This window comes from Cetorhinus maximus, chromosome 9, assembly GCF_964194155.1.
Source record: "Cetorhinus maximus chromosome 9, sCetMax3.hap1.1, whole genome shotgun sequence".
NCBI lineage: Eukaryota > Metazoa > Chordata > Chondrichthyes > Lamniformes > Cetorhinidae > Cetorhinus > Cetorhinus maximus.
The window spans coordinates 35207708-35229280 of NC_135887.1; the positions used below are offsets into that span (position 1 = coordinate 35207708).

Below are 21573 nucleotides of genomic sequence, written 5' to 3' on the forward strand. Positions count from 1 at the left end.
TGTATGTATTTGACTGAGCCCCACTGCAGTTGACTTGCATTTTTTCTATTAAAAAAAGTGAGTAACATGACATGAAAGATGATTTACCAGCTATTAGTAGTAATTATTCATGTACCCATTCATTCAGAGATCACGTGAGTGTAGGGATTGTGAAGTGATCAGTGACTTAGCTGTTCCTTCCAGTTTGATAGGTAGCACTTGAGGACAGATATGCAGAGCTGTAGATCCTCTGACCTACAGCAGAAGGCTGCAAGTTTGCTGACCATTAGACACTCGACTATGGGGTCAAGTTTCACTGGAAAATTTTCTACCCTACCCTCTTTAATTTCTGCAACGTACCGAGTTCAGGAAGGATCCCTAGTCTATAGCTGGGATGGCAGTAAGTTTCCCACAACAGGGGTATAAGGGAAAATAATAAATTGAAAAGTCAGTCAGAATTGCTACTTCCAATTGCTATATAATTACATCTCATCAAAATGATGTCTATTTGGATGAGGTACAGCATTGCTTCAGGTCCAGTGGAACTGTAAGGTGACTGGAGATGAAAAAGAGAATTTGTAGGGAAAGAAGATCTGAACATCAGTGACCCAAGGTTGCTCTCCTTCATTTGGTATTTGGTTACAGAGTGCTATCTGTGATACTGAGAGAGTATTTTGGTTTAGTATCCTCTGTGCCAGAGTATAAAGCACTGCAAGTCCCAAAATGAATTACTGCATTGTCCAGGCAGCAGCCCAGGGTAACTGTTGCTCCATTTCTCCTGCCACCCCTAGCTACACCTTCTTGATGATGCTAGTTCTGTTGACATGAAGTGTATAGAGCTGGAAACACAAAGTAAATAATTTAAAAGCTCCTTCATAGGATGCGGACATCGCCGGCAAGGCCAGCATTAATTGCCCATTCCTAATTGCCCTTTGAGAGAAGGCGGTAGTGAGCTATCTTCTTGAACCACTGCAGTTCATCTGGTGGGGTACTCCCACAGTGCTGTTAGGGAGGGAGTTCAAGGATTTCGATCCAGCGAAAGTGAAGGAACCAGCTACTCCCCAATCAACAATCCTTTCAAAGGTCAAATTGGTAGCAGTAATAGAAGCTCAGAGATCACCATCTCAGGCATGCGTTCTGTGGTGAGAACGAATTGGGGATTGGGGAAGAACTAGATGCACTGGAACCTTCACAGAAAAGAATACAACCCGAGGGCTTGTGTAACTGTCCGTGTACATAACAGATTGGGGAGCATTCTACAATTTTACAGAAATAGGGAACCCTTAAAATTACTAAAGTAAAATTGAGATGGGCATCTTAGCATGTTGACACAGGTGGAATTTTTAAGATCACATCTGATATCAGAGAGGTCTGTTGCTTCAAAAGGAAAATGGGAAACTCACCCTCAGGTTGATCTTCACTTCTTAAGGCCATTTCAAAGTTGAATGGATAAGAAAAATAGGCCACATTCTCCTATTTAAAATAATAACAGTAATTACAACAAGATATAGCACTCAGCACTAATGCTTTACAGCTTAAATAAAAACAGAAAATGCTGGAAAAACTCAGATCTGGCAGCATCTGTGGAGAGAGAAACAGAGTTAATGTTTCAAGTTTGTATGCTTCAGAGCTAAAGAGAAGTAAAAATGTGATGTACTTATATACTCCATAAGAGGGGGTGGAGCAAAAATGAAAGGGCAGTGACAAGTAGGAGTTCAGGAGAGATTGACTAAGATACCATGGACACAAGACAAAGGGAGTGGTAAACAGTAAAGAAGGTGTTGTTAGCGGCATAAAGGTAAGATAGCAGAAGGTGTTAACAGCAGAATAAGGGTCAGCACTCTGTGAAAGCAAAACATAAAAACAAGTGACAGATGGCTCTGTGGGGAGAGGAGGGGTTTGGGGGGAAAAGGGTCGAGAAAATGAACAAATAAATAAAATTATAAAATTTTTAAAAATGAAAATAAATAAAAATTGGATTTAAAAAGGGGTTAAGAGGAGTTCATGGTTTGAAGTTGTTGAACTCAATGTCTGGAAGACTGTAAAGTGCCTAATCGGAAGATGAAGTGCTGTTTCTCCTGTTTGCGTTGGGCTTCACTGGAACATGGTAGCAGGCCAAGGATGGACATTTGGGCATGAGGGCAGGTTGGTGTGTTGAAGCGGCGAGCGACAGGGAGGTCTGGGTTATGCTTGTGGATTGAGCGCAGGTGTTCCGCAATGCGGTCACCCAGTCTGCATTTAGTCTTCCCAACGTAGAGAAGACCTCATTGGAAGCAGTGAATGCAGTAAGCCAAACTGAAGGAAGTGCAAGTGAAGCACCTGAAAGGAGTATTTGGGGTCTTGAACGGTGAGGATGGAGGAGGTAAAGCAGGTGTTGCACCTTCTACGATCGCATGGGAAGGTGCCATGCGAAGGGGGTGAGAAGTTGGGTGATTGAGGAGTGGACCAGGGTGTTATGGAGGGAACGGTCCCTATGGAATGCTGTTGGGGGAGTGAGGGGAAGATGTGTTTGCTGGCGGCATCATGCTGGAGTTGGCAGAAATGGCAGAGGATGATCCTTTGAATGCGGGAGCTGGTGGAGTGAAAAGTGAGGACAAGGGGGTCCCTATCATGTTTCTGGGAGGGAGGGGAAGGGGTGAGGGCAGAGGTGCGGGAGATGGGTCGGACACGGTTGAGGGCCCTGACAAGCACAGTGAGTGGGGGAGGTGTGGGGGGCAGTGTGGAATCTCCTCGAACACTGGTTTGCTTTTAACTTACAGTACTTAAGATTTTCTTCTAAAGACTCTGCAGGTGGAAACCATTAAAAGTGAAGTACACTGGAATCTTAAAATGCTGCTCCCTTTTAAACCTGTGGGCCTTGGCACTTATCTTTCTGTAAACCATTCTGCAGACTAGGCATCTAAAGTGTTGGCTAAGGCTCAGTGGTAGCATTCTCGTCTCTGAATAAGAAGCATTATGATCTCAGCACAGGCCAGTAACATGATTTTTTTTTTAGAATCCAAAAACCTATGTATTTGCTAAAAGAATGAATTTGCAAGATTCACGATTTAAAACAGAAGAATTTTACCACTCAAAAAATCAAAGAACATGAACACTAATAACTACACTCTATCACAAATAGTCAGTTACATTAAAGATACTAAAAGTTCAATAAGCACAGATGCTTATACCATAAACTAAACTTTTTAACCGAACTTTCCTTCTACACCCTATGATTAAACTTCCTGTTGATGCTTTTCCTATTGTTTAGCCCCCAGGCAACTCGGTCACATAAGAAGTTACTGGAAGCAAAGTGCTTTACCAGAAATCATCTCCTAGAGAAACTTAGGTTCTTAAAGGGACCATCACCCCAACATAGCTTTTCTTTCCCCAAAAGCACATGGGCCATCACAGAAAGTTGTGGATTCAAGTTCCAATCCAGGGAGTGGGCTGATAGTCCAACATGGCACTGAAAAACTGCTGCACTGCTGGAGATGCCAACTTACAGAAGAAATGTTAAACCATGCCTGTGCTGTGACAATGAACTTGAAAGATCCAATGGCACTATTTGAAAAGATCCAATGGCACTATTTGAAAAGAGCAGGGGAGCTTTTCCTGGTGTCTGATAAATTTTTAAAAACTTGCATTTATATTGTGCCTTTCATGACCTTATGGTGACTTAAAAGCTCTCTACAACCAATAAAGTTCATTTGAAGTGTAGTCACTCTTGCAATGTAAGAAAAGCAGCAGCCAATTTGCAAACAGCATGCTCCCACAAACAGCATTGTGATAATGACTGATAATATATTTTAGTGATGTTGACTGGAGGATAAATATTGGCCAGGATACCAGGAATAAGTCACCTGCAATTCAATCTATTCAAAATAGTGCCATGGATCACTAATTCCCACCTGAGGGAGCAGACAGGACCTGGGTTCAATGTCTCATCCAAAAGAAGGCATTTTTGCCAGTGAAGCACTTGGGAGTGTCAGCCTGTATATTGTGCTCAAATCGCTGGAGTGGAACTTGAACCCATAGCCTTCTGACTCAGGCGAGAGTGCTACCTGCTGAGCCCTGGCTGACAACCCTAATCCAGGCCAATATCTATCCTTCAAACAACATCACTCAAATTCATTATAACATTGCCGATTGTGAAATCTTACTGTGTATAAAGTTGAGTGCCAAGGTTCCTACATTACAAGTCAGTGGTCAAGTCTTCAAGTGCTTCAAAACAACCTCACTGGCTTCAAAGCATTTTGTGATTTCCCAAGATCATGAAACGCACTATATAAATGGAAGTTTTTCTTTTTAATTACCATAAATTTAACAGCCCCTAAACAATGTCAAAAGACTAGCTATAACATTAAATTAAGTGTTACGATTTGGATAAGAAGGATATGGGCCATTTATTTTGCAGCTATTAAAGAAACATAATCGGAAGAGGATGGCAATAGAATTAAGTTTGAAAATTCAATCATGTAGAGTTTAATGAAGGAATAAAGAATTAACTTCCATTTCTATAATGCCTTTTTATTCCTACATTTTTTGCCAAATGTTTTATTACTTATGAAGAGCAGCTATTATGTGACGCCTTCCACACAGCAAGATGCCACAAACAACAATGAGATCACTGACCAGTTAATCTGCTTTTAGTTGTGTTGGATTAGGGAAGAATGTGGCAAGGGGAATAAGAAGATTTTCAGCTCATCTTTGAAAACTGGCATTTAATCTTTTAAGTCTATCATAGCAGGCAGATGGGCCTCTCTTTAATGTCTACTTAGGGACACAGCACCTCCAATGTTGCTGTACTCCCTCAGTACTATACCAAAGTATCAGCCTAACTTGTGCACTCATTCCACAGAGTGGCATTAGAACATGCAACCTTGTTATTTAGTGATGACTTAGCCAAAGTAAGACTAAAAATAATTCCCAGACTTGGTATTTTAAGGTTAACAACCAGTAAGAAATATTTGTACTTAAAATGCATGTGTAGGTTCCATATTGCACTTCTACAACCTTTTGCTGAAAGCAATATTTGAACTACACCAAAGGATAGAAAAATGTTGTAAACACAGTGAATATCTGAAGAGAATAAGTTATTTGACTTCAGAGAAGTATCTACCCTAAATATTGTCTTTCAAATGCTGACAGAGCTGCAGCATATTGAAGAATTTAGGATTTTTAATAGACAGATTTATATCCTGTTCCAGCACAGTTACAACACTGTCATCTATCCAACAATTTGGAAAATTGTCTTCAAACACAAAAAAGTAGGGCAAATCCATCAGGCCAATTAATGCCCCATCAGTCTACTCTCAATAATTAAAGTGACGGTAGGTGCCATCAACAATGCTATCACGTGGCACTTACTGACCAATAACCTGCTCAGCAATGCTCGGTTTGGATTCCACAAGGATCACTCGGCTCCAGGTCTCACTACAGCCTTCGTCCAGACATGGACAAAAAAAAAACTGAATTCCAGAGGTGAGGTGAAACTGACTGCCCTTGACATCAAGGCAGTATTTGACTGGGTTTGGCATCAATGAGCCCTAGTGAAATTGGTTAGCTCAGTTGGCTAGATAACTAGATGCAGAATGATGTCAATGGTGCAGTTTCAATCCCCGTACTGACTGCAGTAATGTATGGAGGCCTGCTTCCTTGCCTTACCCCATGATTGATGTGGAATGGTGCTCCTTAAGCTATATAACCATTGTCTCTCTCTCTCTCTCGCTCAGGAGCTATGGTCCCTCATAGACTATGGCTAATTACCCTTGGGAATCAGGGGGAAAACTCTCCACTAGCTGGAGTTATACTGGGCACGAAGGTAGTCAGTTGTTTTGACTATTGGAGGCCAATTATCTCAACCCCAAGACATTGCTACAGGAGTTCCTCACGGCAGTGCCTTAGGCCCAATCATCTTCAGCTGATTCATCAACGAACTTCCCTATAACATTAGGTCAAAGTGGAAATATTTGTTGATGATTACATTGTGCTCAATCCCATTCAGAACTTCTCGGATAATTAAACAGCCCATGTCTACAAGGAGCAAGACCTGGATAATATTCGGGTTTTAATTTGTAAGTGGCAAGTCACATTCACACCATACAGTGCCAGGCAATGACCATCTCGAACGACAGAGAATCCTGGGGTTCACCAGTGATCAGAAATTTAACTGAACCAGCCAATGTAATGCTGTGGAAACAGGAGCAGGTCAGAGGTTGCGTAAGCTGCAGTGAATGACTCACCTTTTGACTCCCCAAAGCCTTTTCACCATCTATGAGGCACAAGTCAACAGTGTGATGGAACGAATACTCCCAGCTTGCCTGAATGAGTGCAGCTCCAACACTCAAGTTTGACATCAGTGAGGACAAAACAGCCTTCTTGATCAGCACCTTATCCACCGCTTTAAACATTCACTCCCTCCACTACCAAAGCGCAATGGCAGCAGTGTGTACCCTACTCTGCAACATCTTGCTAAGCCTCCTACAACAGAAGCTTGCAAACCTGCAACTTCTGCCATCTAGGAAAGCAAGGCAACATGCACATGGGAATACCACCACCTGCAAGTTCACCCTCAAGTCTCTCAGTTCTGATTTAGAACTATATCATTGTTCCTTTACTTTTGTTGGGTAAAAGCCAGGAACTCCCTTCCTAACAACACTGTGGGTGTACCTACACCAGACAGATTGTAGCAGTTCAAGGAGGAACACCACCATCTTCTCAAGGGCAATTAGGGAAGGGCGATAAATGCTGGCCATATCAGCGATGCTCACATCCCATGAACGAATAACAAAAATAATTACAGTATTCGCCGATCTTCTAATCTCTATTTCTAGTTTGCTATTTTTTAATTCATTTACAGGATGCGGGCATTGCTGGCTAGGCCACCTACTGCCCACCCCTAATTGCCCTTGAGAAGGTGATAACGAGCTGCCTTCTTGAACCGTTGCAGTCCACATGGTGTAGGTACACCCACAGCGCTATTAGGGGGGGAGTTCCAGGATTTTGACCCAGCTACAGTGAAGGAATGGTGATATATTTCCAAGTCAGGATGGTGAGTGACTTGGAGGGGAACTTCCATGTTTGAACCAAGGCTGTAATGAGGTCTGGAGACAAGAGGCCTTGACAGAACCCAAATTGAGTGTCAGTGAGCAGGTTATTGCTAAGCAAGTGCCACTTGATAGCACTGCTGATGACCCCTTCCATCTCTTTACTGATGATCGAGAGTAGACTGACGGGGCAATAACTCGACGGGTTGGATTTGTCCTCCTTTTCTTTTTGGTGTACAGGACATACCTGGGCAATTTTCCACATTGCCGGGTAGATGCCAGTGTTGTAGCTGTACTGGAATAGCTTGGCTAGGGGCGCAAAAAGTTCTGGAGCACAAGTCTTCAGCGCTATTGCTGGAATATTGTCAGGGCCCATAGCCTTTGCAGTATCCAGTGCCTTCAGCCATTTCTTGATACCACGTGGAGTGAATCAAGTTGGCTGAAGATTGGCATCTATGATGCTGGGGACCTCTGGAAGAAGCCAAGATGGATCATCCACTTGGCACTTCTGGCTGAAGATTGTTGCGAATGCTTCAGCCTTATCTTTTGCACTGATGTGATCATAATTCAAACATTGTTTTGTTTTTGAAGTCTCCTTACCCGGTCCTCGACCTTGGTAGAGCAAGTCTGTGTCACTCCAAACAACTGCTGCTTTGAGGAACAGAACCAATCTAGACATTAAGAAATGAAATAATTATTTAGGCTTTGTAGGTACCACACATCAGTGTGTGTGGTAAGTAGTGCACAATCACTAAACCAAAACTGCAATCACAAAAAGTGAGGTACCAACAGTATCCTTCATCCATAAATCCAAACACTGAACACATCCAAAAACCTGAACCTCATCAACCTTTGGCGCAGGAAGTCTAGTGGTTTGTCTGCACTGTTCACCTTGCTATTTTTGTGGTGAACATGTCAAAAAGAAACTTATAACAGGTACCCTGTATTTGTTATTCAGTGATACATCTTTCTTTTCCAGCTATTTTATTTACTTTAGCCTAGACTTAGGCTATTGTACTGTACAGTTATATGCGGTATCCAAAAACCAAAATTATATCAAATCCAAATTGCAATTGGCCTCGAGCATTTCGGATAAAGGATATTCGACCTGTATAAAGATTCTGCTCAAGTAAAGCTATTCCACTCATTTATTTCTACATTTTCTGCTGCTCCAGATTGTTCTTGATACTGTCTGGTTGTGCACCATATTGAACAAACCGCATCTAAATCATTAAAACTTCTATAGTTACACATAATATATTACAAGCTTGCACTTCCTCTAATACTTCCTCACATTCCAAGAGATTTTTATGCCTTCTATAAACTTGAGGTCACCTAAAACTCTATTGCCCATGTCCTAGCCTGCACCAAGTTCCATTCATACATCACCCTTGTGACCCACATTAGCTCCAGGTCAAGCAACACCTTCATTTTAAAATTCTCATACTTCTTTTCAAATCCCTTCAAGGTCTTTCCCCTCCATCCCCATAATCCTCTGAGATACTGGCACTCCTCCAAATCTAGCCTCTTGAGCATCACCAATTTTAATTACTCCACCAGTGATAGCCGTGCCTGCAGCCAGCTATGCCCCAAGCTCTGGAATTCCCTCCCTAAACCTATCTGCTTCTCTATCTACTTTAAAATGCTTCTTAAAGCTTACTTTGGCCAAGTTTGTGGTCAACTGCCCCAGTATCTTATGTGATTGAGTTAAAGTTTGTCTGGATACAAGTCCTGTGAAGTGTCTTGTGATGTTTTGTCACATGACAGGCACTATGTAAATGCAAGCTCATGTTGTTTCTCAGAAATTTGCTGAAAAGGTTCTGTTAGTTATTTAAAGCACAATTACATAAAAGCTTTAAATAACTAAGTTAAGCTTCCCAGCTCTGTATTGGGTATCAGTACTATAAAAATCTAAAGAAAAGTGCATGATAAAGGCTTATACTGCTTTCAGATCCTCCCCACAATATTCCCAAATACCTTTCTTCCCAATACTTCCACACCACCCTCCTTTCACTGCCCCCGAGTTCTCCCCGCACTCCCAAATCACATTTCCCCTACCTCATTAATACTTATACGTGTCTCCCATCGCCCTGTAACGTGATTATCTTACCTACCACTGGATCTGGACTTCAAAGAAAAACTAAGACATAAAATTTAGGACATAGCTAAAAATATATAATAATCAAGATGACTGTTTCAATATTTTTGGAAATAGATAATTTGATCCCAAAAAGTCTACCAACCCTTCTATAATATTTTATAATAAAAACACTTATACTAGTGGGCCTGTTAATGTATTGTTTGTTACATCGCAAAAGAAAAGCATGTCTTCAGATTCACTGCAAGCAACACTACAGGAGATCCATTAATATAGATGTATAGGATTGAGTACAGTACAGTACAGTATTTTACCTACATGGTAAAAAAAAATTACTTTTCTCAAAAAGTAATTTCCAGTTGATTTCTTCTGATCTTGGAAGGAAGCCAGACCTCTACGCACAGTTGACAATCTCAGAACCTCCATGACAACCAACTTCTAAACAACTACTGAATCCATAGAACCATAGAACACTACAGCACAGAAAACAGGCCATTCGGCCCTTCTAGTCTGTGCCAAAATATTATTCCGCTAGTCCCTTTGACCTGCACCTAGTCCATAACCCTCCAGACCTCTCCCATCCATGTATCAAATGAATCATCCTTGGTTTGGTCATAACACTGAGTAAGAAGGTCACGAGTTCAAGTCCCATCCCTGGACTTCAGCTCATAACTAAGCCTGACACTTCAGAGCAATACTAAAAAGTGCTGTACCTTTGCAGATGCCACCTTTCAGATGACCTGTTAAATTTTGGTGGACATAAAAGATCCCCTGGCACTATTCAAAGAGGGGCTTTGGAGCACTCCTGCTGTCCTGGCTAATGTTTATCCTTCATCCAACACCACCAAAATTAGATTAGTTTGTCATTTGTCTCATTGTTATTTGTGGAAGTTTCATGTGCATAAATTGGCTGTTGTATTTGCCACCCCTCCTCCTCCAGGTACCATGCCCTAAGAGGGTGATGGCCACCATGGACTTCCATTGGATTGGTCCACAATTATGTTTGGCAAAGTACTGCAGTGGTTTGCCATTGCCTTCTGCAGTACGGCTGACCAGGAAATTTTCCCACTATACTGCCTGCCATCAGCTGTATTGGAAGGATTTACAGGCTAATAATCAGCCTTTCTGGCCACATTATGACCACACCTTCCGTGGCCATCAAGTCCTGAAGTGGGACTTGAACCAGGAGCTTCTGGCCCAGCAGTAGGGATACTACCACTGCACCACAAGACCTCCCCTACATTTGCTTATGCAATTCAAAAATACTTTATTGGCCGTGAAGCACTTTGGGATGAACTGAGCTGACATAAATGCAAGCTAATTATTCCTTTTTTCTAGGATGTGCTTATTTACACCAATTAGACCTCACAATCTACAGAACAAATCCACCTTAGCAGTAAAATCGCAGTTGAATTGTACACCTAAATGCTTCTGTCCTTATTAAAGGAAGTGCTTCCTCACATTTACTGTGAACAATGACCCAGGGGTTTTGCCAGTATAAATAAACAGACCACATGATATGTGAGACTGAAAATAAATCAAAGTGGATCTTTGACAAAAGCAGTTCTATAAAATGGGCTAAAACTGATGCAAGGTAATCCAAGGTGTCAGAAATGCAAATTATGAGGAAAAGTTAAAAAAGGTATGCTTTACTCCTTTGGGAAAATTAAGAGTTAAATTTAGGAATTGAAGAATCTAATCAGGCAGTAGGGAGATAGCCTGTACATGAACTGCTCCACTACTCTGGATACTAGTCCAAGAGGGGAGGAGAAAGCCTGTACAAAGCATCCTTCACGCATGCCGCTGGACCAGCAGGGGAGTGGTAGCCAGTAGGCATTTCCCTTCACTCATGATGCTGATTAAGTATCAACAATTGGTTCCAAGAGGGAACATGGAAGTAAGGAAAGTTGAGAAATCACAACAAGCGTGAGATGGACATGTACATGGAAGTAGAAGCTAAAGTTACACATACTATCGTGCGTACCCATGAACACTTTAATAAACAGTAGCATACTCACTGTCTGGGAGTTCAACGAAGAATTGTACATACAGATTGTCATATTCGTAACCCTGAGCTGACACTGAAAGATCAAAAATGAAATCAACACCGCAATCTCTAGGAACAACCCAGTTCCCTTCATGAAGCACACCCAGATTTAATCAGATACACTCAGGGCAAAGTCTATTCGCAGATGAGTTAGTTATCACTTGGTTCTAGACTCCCACTCAGGACTTGCCATTCCTCCAGTGCTCAAATTTGGCTGGGTCAGTAAGGGGTGCGTGAGGAGACAGAGTGAGATGAAGACTGAGTGAGTAGTGAATCAGGCTCACGTGGGAATTCGGTGCACGGGGGAAAGAGGTGTGGTTTTCATAGGAATTATTCTAAGTAGTGAACAGGAGCGGCTGAGCAGAAGCGGACCTGCGTGTAAACCTCACCTTCAGAGGCGAGTTTGAAAAAAAAAAGTGACATCACAGGAAAACCGTAAGTTCATTAGTTGGTAAGAGATTTCTGTTAGGGGATGTCTTTAAACGGCTGTAAATTAGAGGAGTGTATTATGTTTAAAGAAGCAGCTACCTGGATTTGAGTAAGACACACTAGGAATAAAAGGAGGTCGCGACCAGTAACGTAAAGTAATATAGTAAATCAAAGTAAAATAAAGTTAATACAAGGGAAGGGAAGTGAAGACATGGCAGGGCAGCTCGGTTGTGTGGAATGTGTGACCTGTAATATGTGGGAAGTCGTAGACACTACCGGTGACCTAGATGACATGTGCAGGAAGTGCTGCCAGCTGCAGAAGCTTGAGCTCCAGATTTCAGAGCTTGAGCAGCAGCTGATGTCACTGTGGCATCTGCAAGGTTGAGAGCTATGTGGATAGCACGTTCAGAGAGGCGGTCATACTGTAGATTAGGAGCATGGAGACAGAAAGGGAATGGGTGACCACCAGGCAGTGCAAGAGATCCAGGCAGATAACGTAGGAATTGCCTCAGGTCCAGCTCACTAATCGGTTTTCCATTTTGGATACTGGTGATGGCATTGGTTCCTCAGAGGATTGCAGTTAGAGCCAAGTTTGTGGCACCACAAGTAGCTTGTCTGTGCAGTAGGGGAGGAAGAAGAAAGGAAGAGCAATAGTGATAGGGGATTCATTAGTTAGGGGAACAGACAGGCGTTTCTGCAGCCGTAGACATGACTCCAGGATGGTATGTTGCCTCCCTGGTGCCAGGGTCAAGGAGGTCACCAACTGGCTGCAGAAAATTCTTCTGGGGGAGGGTGAACAGCCAGGGGTCACGGTTCACATTACCAATGACTTAGGTAGGAAGGGGTACATGGTCCTGCAGACAGTATTTAGGAAGCTAGGCAGAAAATTAGCAAGCAGGACCTCAAAAGTAGTGATCTCCGGATTATGCCCAGCGCCACTTGCAAGTGAGTACAGAGACAAGAGGGTAAGGCAGATGAATGCATGGCTGCAAAGGTGGTGCAGGAGGGAGGGCTTTAGATTCCTGGAACACTGGGACTGGCTCTGGGGGAGATGGCACCTGTTTCAAGCTGGACGGGTCGCACCTAAGCAGAGCCGGGACTGAGTTCCTTGAGGGGTGTTTTGCTAGCGTTGTTGGGGGGGCTTTAAACTAATTCGGCAGGGGTGTGGGAACCAAGGGATAATATTAGAGAGGAGTACCAGGGTGCACAAAATACTGGGAGACACGGATAGCACTAGCATAGAGAATAGTAAGTTAACAGGCGGAGTTGGAATAAGGGAGAAAGTCATGAAGTCCAAATCAAGGTTACTGTGCATGTATGTAAATGCACGGAGTTTAGTAAATAAGATTGATGAGTTATAGGCACAGATTGCCATGCAGAATTATGATGTTGTGGCGATAACAGAGATCTGACTCAAGGAAGGGCAGGATTGGTTGTTAAATATTCCTGGGTACAAGGTGTTCAGGAAAGATAGGGCAAGAAGAAAAGGAGGAGGGGTGATTGTATTGGTTAAGGAGAGCATTGCAGTGCTGGAGAAAGAGGATGTCCCAGAGGGTTCAAGATCAGAATCAATTTGGCTAGAGCTAAGGAACAAAAAGGGTGCAATTACATTGCTCGGTGTAGTCTTTAGGCCACCAACTAGTGGGAAGGATGTAGAGGAACAAATCTGCAGGGAAATTGCAGAGAGGTGCAAACATTATAGAGTAGTTATAATGGGGAATTTTAATTATTCGAATATAGACTGGGATAGTGGTAGTGTAAAGGGCAAAGAAGGGCAAGAGTTCCTAGAGTGTGCGCTCAGGAGAATTTTCTAGAGCAGTGTGTTTCCAGTCAAACAAGAAAGGAGGCACTGCTGGACCTGGTTCTTAGAAATGAAGTGGGCCAAGTAGATCAAGTGTCAGTGAGGGAAGATTTAGGAGACAGCGATCATTGTGTCATAAAGTTTAGGGGGATGGTAGAAAAGGACAATGGGCAATCCAGAGTAAGAATAATTAACTGGGGGAGAGCCGGCTTCAATGGGGCAAGAACGGAACTGGGCCGGATAGACTGGAACCAAAGGTTGGTGGGAAAACTGTAGCTGAATAATTGACTACCTTCAAAGGAGAAATGGTTCGGACACGGTCAAGGTATATTCCCTCAAAGGGGAAAAGGTAGGGAAAGCAAATCCAGAGCTCCCTGGATGAAAAATGAGATGGAAATTAAGATAAAGAAGAAAAAGTATGCTTATGACAGGTGTCAGGTAGAAAATGCAATTGAGAACCAAGCTAAATACAGAAGGTTCAGAGGAGAGGTGAAGAAGCAAATAAGAGAAGCAAAGAATGATTGTGAGAAAAGACTGGCAGCCAACATAAAGGGGAATCTCAAGTTTTCAATAGGCACATAAATAGCAAAAGCATGGTAAAAGGAGAAGTAGGACCAATTAGGGGAAAAAAAAGGGGATTTACACATGGAGGCAGGGGGCATGGCTGAGGTGTTAAATGAATAATCTGCATCTGTCTTTACCAAGGAAGCAGAAGCTACCCAGGCCATGGGTGACAGAGGAGGAAACTCTGTCACTAGATGGGTTCAAAATTGAAAAGGTGGTGGCATTGGATGAACTGTCGGTACTTAAAGTTGACAAGGCACTGGGACCAGATGAGATGCATCCAAGGATATTGATGAAAGTGACAGTGGAAATCGCAGGAGAACTGGCCATAATCTTTCAATCTTCCCTAGACTCAGGAGAGGTGCCAGAGGACTGGAGAATTATAAATATTACACCTTTGTTCAAAAAAGGTTTTAAGGATAAGCCCAGCAATTACAGGCCAGTCAGTTTAACTTCACTGGTGGGGAAGCTTCTAGAAACAAGTATTGATAGGCACATGGGAAAATGTGGGTTGATTAGGAAGGGCCAGCATGGATTTCTTAAGGGAAAACCGTGTTTAACTAACTTGGAGTTTTTTGAAGAGGTAACAGAGAGGGAGATAAGGGTAATGCTGTTGATGTGGTCTACATGGAGTTCCAAAAAGCATTCGATGCAGTGCTGCACAACAGACATGTGAGAAAAGTTATAGCTCGTGGATTAAAAGGGACAGTAGCGACATGGATAGAAAAGTGGCTGAGTTATAGGAAACAGCAAGTAATGGTTAATGGATATTTTTCAGCTGGAGGAAGGTTTGCAGTGGTGTTCCCCAGGGATTGATGTTGGGACCTTTGCTTCTCCTGATATAGATTAATGATCTAGATCTTGGTGTGCAGGGGACAATTTCTAAGTTGGCAGATGATACAAAACTTGGAAGCATTGTAAACTGTGAGGACAGCGTAGAACTCCAAAAGGACATAGACAAGCTGAAGTGGGAAGATAAATGGCAGATGAAGTTCAATGCAGAGAAGTGGGAGGTAATTCATTTTTGCAGGAAGAACATGGAGAGACAATATAAAAGAAGGGGCACAACTCTATAGGGTGTGCAGGAGCAGAGGCACCTGGGTGTATGTGTGCATAAGTTGTTCAGTGGCTAGAAAGTTTGCAGGTCTTCAAGAACTTTTCTTTTGTAAGATACATGTTGTAATAGGGACCATATAAAAGTGGACCGGGAGGGCCAGGTTCATAATTCTCTCACCTTCCCTTTGGTAAAGGGGGGAGATCAAACTCACTCGGTGAAGAATTGCAGTTTGCCTAACTTGTCAAGGTGGCAGGACAGATGGAGAGAGCAGTTAATAAAGCATACAGTATCCTAGGCTTTATTAATAGGGGCAGAGAGTACAAGAGCAAGGAGGTTATGCTGAATTTGTATAGGGCACTAGTTAGACCTCAGCTGGAGTATTTTGTACAGTTCTGGGCGCCACACTTTAGAAAGGATGTGAACGCATTGGAAAGAGTGCAGAAGAGGATTACAAGAATGGCTCCAGGGTTGAGAAACTTCAGTTATGAAGATAGATTGGAGAGGTTGGGACTATTCTCCTTGGAGAGAAGGTGGCTGAGAGGAGATTTGATGGAGGTGTTCAAAATCATGAAGGGGCTGGGCAGAGTAGGTAGGGGAAAACTGTTCCCACTCATAAAAGGATTGAGAATGACAGGGCACAGATTTAAAGTGATTTGCAAAAGAAGCAAATGCGATGCGAGAAAAACTTCTTCAAACAGCGAGTGGTTCAGGTCTGGGAGTTGCCTGGAAGTGTGGCGGCGGCAGGTACAATTGAGACACTCAAGAGGGCATTAGATGATTATTTAAATAGAAACAATGTGAACAACAGAAACAAGGTTACTGAGTCACAATGCTCAGAGTTGGTGCAGACGCAATTGGCTAAATGGGCTCCTTCATCATCGTAACAATTCTGTAATTCTGTGAACTGCTCACCATCAGGAACAATGCAGCTAGGCTCTTCGTCCGTCATTTGTGAATACCTAACCTCCAGCTACCCAAGGCCGCATCCAGAGTTTCACTATTCTCATCTGAACCCTAAGTGAAGGAAAATCTCTAAATATCTTTGAAAGAAAGTTGGATCTGCATTTATTGCATGGTGATAATGCAGACAGACTAGTTGTTCAGAAAGTCCGTAGATCTTCAAGAACTTTTCTTTTGTAAGATGTCTATATAAAAATGAGCTGGGACGACCAGATTCGTAATTCTCTCTCCTACTCTTTGGTAAAGGGGGGAGATCAAACTCACCAGGTGAGGAATCGCAGTTTGCCTAACTTATTTAATCAGGAATTTACTAATTCATCATAAACTTGGATACATTGAAATGAGCGCCTTTATAAATTTAATGACATTTCTACAGCATAAAACAAAATTTGAGATATAGATTTTAGTCTTTTATGCCTTGACGAACCACAATTTATCAACTGATTGTGGCAGCATGTTGTTGGGCACCATGTTGAACCCTTAGGGGCAGCCAGAATTGTACCAATGATTCCCTCTTCATATCTGTAATGATCTGAATAGAGTCCCACAGGGGTCTGTACTAGGGCCTCAACTTTTATGATTTACATCAATGACTTAGATGAGGGGAGAGAAGGCATGGTGGCTAAATTTGCAGATGACACAAAGGTAGGTAGGAAAGTATGTTGTGAAGAGGACATGGGGTTGCAGATGGATATAGATAGGTTGAGTGAGTGGGCAAAGGTCTGGGAAATGGAGTTTAATGTTGGAAAATGTGAAGTTGTTCACTTTGGCAGGAAGAACAAAAAAAAAATCACAGTCATACTTAAACGGAGAACGGCTGCATAATTCTGAGGAGCAGAGGCATCTAGGTGTTCGAATAGATGAGTCACAAAAAGTTAGTATGCAGGTACAGCAAGTAATTAAGAAGGCTGATGGAATGCTATCCTTTATTATGAGAGGGATTGAACATAAAAGTAAGGATGTTATGCTGGAGTTATACAGGGCATTGGTGAGACCGCACCTCGAATACCGTGTACAGTTTTGGTCTCCTTATTTATTGAAGGAAGTAAATGCATTGGATGCGGTTCAAAGGAGGTTTACTAGATTGATACCTGGAATAAGTGGGTTGTCTTATGAGGAAAGGTTGGACAGACTGGGCTTATTTCCACCTGAATTTAGAAGAGTGAAGGGTGATTTGATTGAAGTGTACAAGATCCTGAACGACCTTGACAAGGTGGTCGTTGAAAGGATGTTACCTCTTGTGGGTGAGTTCAGAACTAGGGGCACTATTTTAAAATTAGGGATTGCCCTTCTAGGACAGAGATGAGGAGAATTTTTTTTCTCTGACAGTTGTGCGACTTTGGAACTCTCTGCCTCAGAAGGTGATGGAGGCAGGGTCATTGAATATTTTTAACGCAGAGGTAGATTGATTCCCTTGCCTAACAAGAATCTAAGGTTATTGGAGTTAGATGGGAATGTGGGAATCAAAACACAAGATGATCAGCCATGATCTTATTGATTAGCAGAGCAGGCTCGAGGGGCCGAATGGTCTACTCCTGTTCCTATTTCTTATGTAATGGTCAGGGCTCCAAATGGGGAGGGAGAGTTAACTTACTCCCATTCTCAAAAAATTTACAAAGTGCAGGGAAGGGCTACTTTTGCAAATTTTATATAGACATTATTTTAATCAGTCCCGTCACACACTCAAAGAACCATATTGCACCCCCTAAGCTCTGAGGAAGAACCCAAAGTACTCCATTTTGCTGTGCCTGTACAACAGTACATTACGCACAATGAATTTCAGGTCTATTTAGCAGGTGGGTACCACAAGTTGAATACCTACCCACCCTTATACTGATCAGAAACATTAATCCTGGCTGGCTTTTCTCCTCCGTTGCCAGGCGCGCTGATGTTTTGTGGTATTCTTACTAATGTTCTGGTCGGAACCAGGATGTAGGTGTTGAGGCAGAATTAGGACTGTAGATGGGAATAAACTGCTCTAATTCAATCTAGATGTAATGGAGAACTGAGCCTTACCTGGCAAACGGCATTTACCTTAAATAAATGTAGCGTTATGCAGGTTGACAGGACCAACACTAAATATATTTATACCTACAGGGTAAAGAACTCAGTTCGTTGAGAACACAGGAGATCTTGATATAATTGTACACGATTTCCTTAAGGTTCATGATCAGTGCCGTGAAAATATACCCAAAGCAAAAGAGTATTGGGTTTCATTGTTTGGGTGATTCAGCATAAATAAATTACACTATATTGCCCTTGTATAACTTCTTTCCAATGGTGGATGATATGGAGGCACTGGAAAAGGTTCAGAAAAGAACAAAGTTTACAACACCTTAGTTATCTAAATAGGCTTAAAAGTTTGTTTAGAAAAGAGATTCCACCTGGGGGCTGGGGTGGGCGCAGTACTTATATAGATAGAACGGCCCCAAGTTTGCAGGCAGCATCAGAGTAAGGGTGCATGCCTCTAATCTCAAAGTGAGTCTCACTGACAGATCAAGTGAGTGATCGCTCTGTCGAGAATTTCACCTCTACCACTGTGCAATGATACTGCAACTCATTGCAGCATTGTTTATTGGAGAACTCCCAGTGTGGAGCTGGAGAGATGCCATTCAGTTGTCCAGGCAGCCAATCACGAAGGAATTTTAACAGACCCCCCCGCCAACCCAAAACAACTGGGAAGCAAAAGGCATTAAAATTAAAATCACTTCTAAACATTCTAGGTAGATCAAATTAAAAGTTGGGACATATACATGGGATGAAGGTAGAAGCTAGAAATTTCTGAAAAAAAAATGTTAAAAAAAGTAAAAATTTTGCATAAAAAGTCTGCTAATTAATCATTTAACCATTAATCATTCCATGATTATAAAATTATCCTTCAGGGCCGGTTCTGTAATTCATAAAATTTTATTAAACACACTACAAGAACACAAGAAATAGGAGCAGACCATATGGCCTCTTGAGCCTGCTCCAGCATTCAGCACGATCATGGCTGATCTTGGGCTTCTACTCACTTTCCCACCTGATCTTTAATTACCTGAGACACCAAAAATTTGTCTATCCCAGCCTTAAATGTATTCAATGATGGAAAATCCACAACCATCTGGGAGTGGGAAAGTTGAAGTTCTTGCTGATTTCATGATGTTAGCTCTGGGAGTGGAGGGAGGGGCACAATGCAGCCTTTGCTCATCAATCCCAACATAAAATCCAGGCCATTATTTCAATTAGATAGATCTGGAAGACTGGGATCATCAAGTTGTGCAAGTGTAGAAATAGGTTAGGGAACAAGAGCTTTTTCCTTTCTCCGAGGACAGATGAGCACAGATTCACTTACCTTCAAAGGAGAGCTGGACTAGATCCTGGTTAGGGTGGAGATCACAGATAAAAGGAAGGGAAAATAAATGGCTGAGATAGTGGCCAATGAATTCATCTAGACTTGTAGTGATTACCTTAAGGATTCAGAGAGGAACTTTTCAAATTTGGTTCTCCCTATGTTGATTATATGGCCGCTGGCAGGTGTTATCAATCATGATGTTCAGGGCATCATGGCTGTATGGGTCAGGCTCGATGGGCCAACTGATTTTCTCCTGTTCTTTATCTTTCATATGTTCAAGGGCTATGGGTCGGCCCAGGAACTTGCTGATTTGCAGGACTTAGTACTGGCACCAGGTAGTGCATTTAGATAGTGTCAACGTTGCACACTGTTTCTTGTGGGGCTGAAGGTATCCTTTATTAAGCCTTTGCTAGTGAGCTCATACAGGTTAAAGAAAGGCATGTCATAATAAACTCACCAATTTCACCATTCACAAACAGCTTAAGAGCACCAAGAGGAGGCTGCAAGAATAAGGATGGAGTGCATTTTAAAGCTGAAGTCAATAGCGATACAAATATATTCAATACGCACACCAACCACCTTTTATTCAAACAGTTGCCAATTTGACTAACAAAGAAAAAACAATGTATTGAAAAAGTGCTGTGCTCCAAGTTGGTGCTCCATGGAGCATCGGGATGTCGGTCTGTGGCTGTAATCTCCAGGTTCCTTATACAACACAGCTGAAGAAGAGAAAGAGATGAGGAAATATAGATATTTTATCATTGGAATGGAGGAGGACACAAGGGCATGAGAAGTCACCACTGGTGACTCTTGACTGTAGAACATTGAGAAATGATCTGATCCAGGTGTTTAAAATGTGAAGAATATTTGATAAGGTAGGTAATATTTTCTCTGAAGGGGAAATCAAGAATATAATCCTAAAATTAGAGCTAGGGCATTCAGGAACAAAATCAGAGTGCACTCCTTCTTACAAAAGGAGGTAGAAACCTGGAACCCTCTCCCTAAAAGGCTGTTGATGCTTTCAAAATTGCAGCTTTCAAAACTGAGAAATAGATTTTTGTTAGGCAAAAGCATCAAAGGGGAAGTAGATGGAGTTACGATAAAGTTCGGCTGTGGTCTAAAAAATGCTGAGGAGGCACAAGGGGTTAAATGGCCTATTCCTGTTCTTAGGAAGAGCAGCAACTGCAGGGATTTTTCACTCTCAACCGGTTAACTATATGTGGTACCGGCAAATGTAAAAGGACAAGATACAACTTTAAAAGCCAGGGTAAAAAATACTTCAAATTGTGTTCTACAACTGATGCGAAATTTGGATTTTTATTTTCTCCTCTACTTCCTTTTTCCAATATTTATTTTTCCTCATTCTTCTCCAAGATAAGACTCTCATCTCCTTTAGTGTGTGCCATCCACTTAGGTGGCAGAGGAAGCAATGTCCTCTTGAGTTTCCACCAACATCATTGAGTCCAGGCTCTGGGATGCATACAACAGCAGCAGGATCTTGGTATCAGAAAGAAATTGTCCAGCTTCTGCTCTTTCCTAGAGGCCACAGGCGCGAGTGGAATCTCCTTGGTGTGAGGGCCTTTGCACATGACATCACATCCATCATTAGGTGTCAGCATAGATTATTGCTCCAATCCCTCTATCACCCTCGCACAAGATTTAAATTAGAATGCTACTTCTGATCAGTTCAAGGTATAACCTCATGAGAACAGGTGAACAAAAACCATATCTAGTGTGAAGAGGCTGTGCAGATGAGTATGTCTGCTGTTTGCTGCCACAATCATAATGGGGCCACACCAGGTTTTGTATGGGCATCAATATCCAAAGCAACAAGCTCCATCTTTCATCCCCAAACAGAAATACATCATTAAAGACCCTTGAGGAACATTAGTGAACCAGAAGGGTTTTTACAATGATCTGGTAGCTTTTTATTCCAGATTTATTAACTACTTGAATTTAAATCCCTTGTTGGATTTGAACTCTCGTTCCCGAAGCATTAGTCCAGGCCTCTGGATTATTAATCTAGTAACATTACCAATATGCTTCCATTCTCTTCATTTAAATTCTTACTCCAATTAACCTATCTAGTTTGCAAGGCTGTATGTACAAATCTAAGTGGCACACAAAAAGCTTGGACACACCCGATTTAAAATGGGAAACAAAGCTATTAGTGACTAGGGGCACAAAGTACTCCACATTTATGTCTCTTTATAGGAGAAGTTTTAATTTTAATTGACTCAGTACTGAATCATTGTAGTCTGATACAATTATCACGA

At 42.1% G+C, this 21573-nt stretch overlaps 1 protein-coding gene across 4 annotated transcripts in view; it reads right to left on the reverse strand.

Moving 5' to 3' along the window:
- mks1 (MKS transition zone complex subunit 1) overlaps positions 1 to 21573 on the reverse strand; it is a 95685-nt gene that overhangs the window by 20291 nt on the left and 53821 nt on the right. For all 4 annotated transcript variants that reach the window (XM_078548469.1, XM_078548471.1, XM_078548470.1 and 1 more), the window contains exons 10-13: positions 19755 to 19797; positions 11124 to 11186; positions 7608 to 7678; positions 1383 to 1452 (exon numbers count right to left, since the gene is read on the reverse strand). In XM_078548469.1, coding sequence (XP_078404595.1) covers positions 1383 to 1452; positions 7608 to 7678; positions 11124 to 11186; positions 19755 to 19797 — 247 coding nt within the window. The remainder of the gene's footprint in view (positions 1 to 1382; positions 1453 to 7607; positions 7679 to 11123; positions 11187 to 19754; positions 19798 to 21573) is intronic.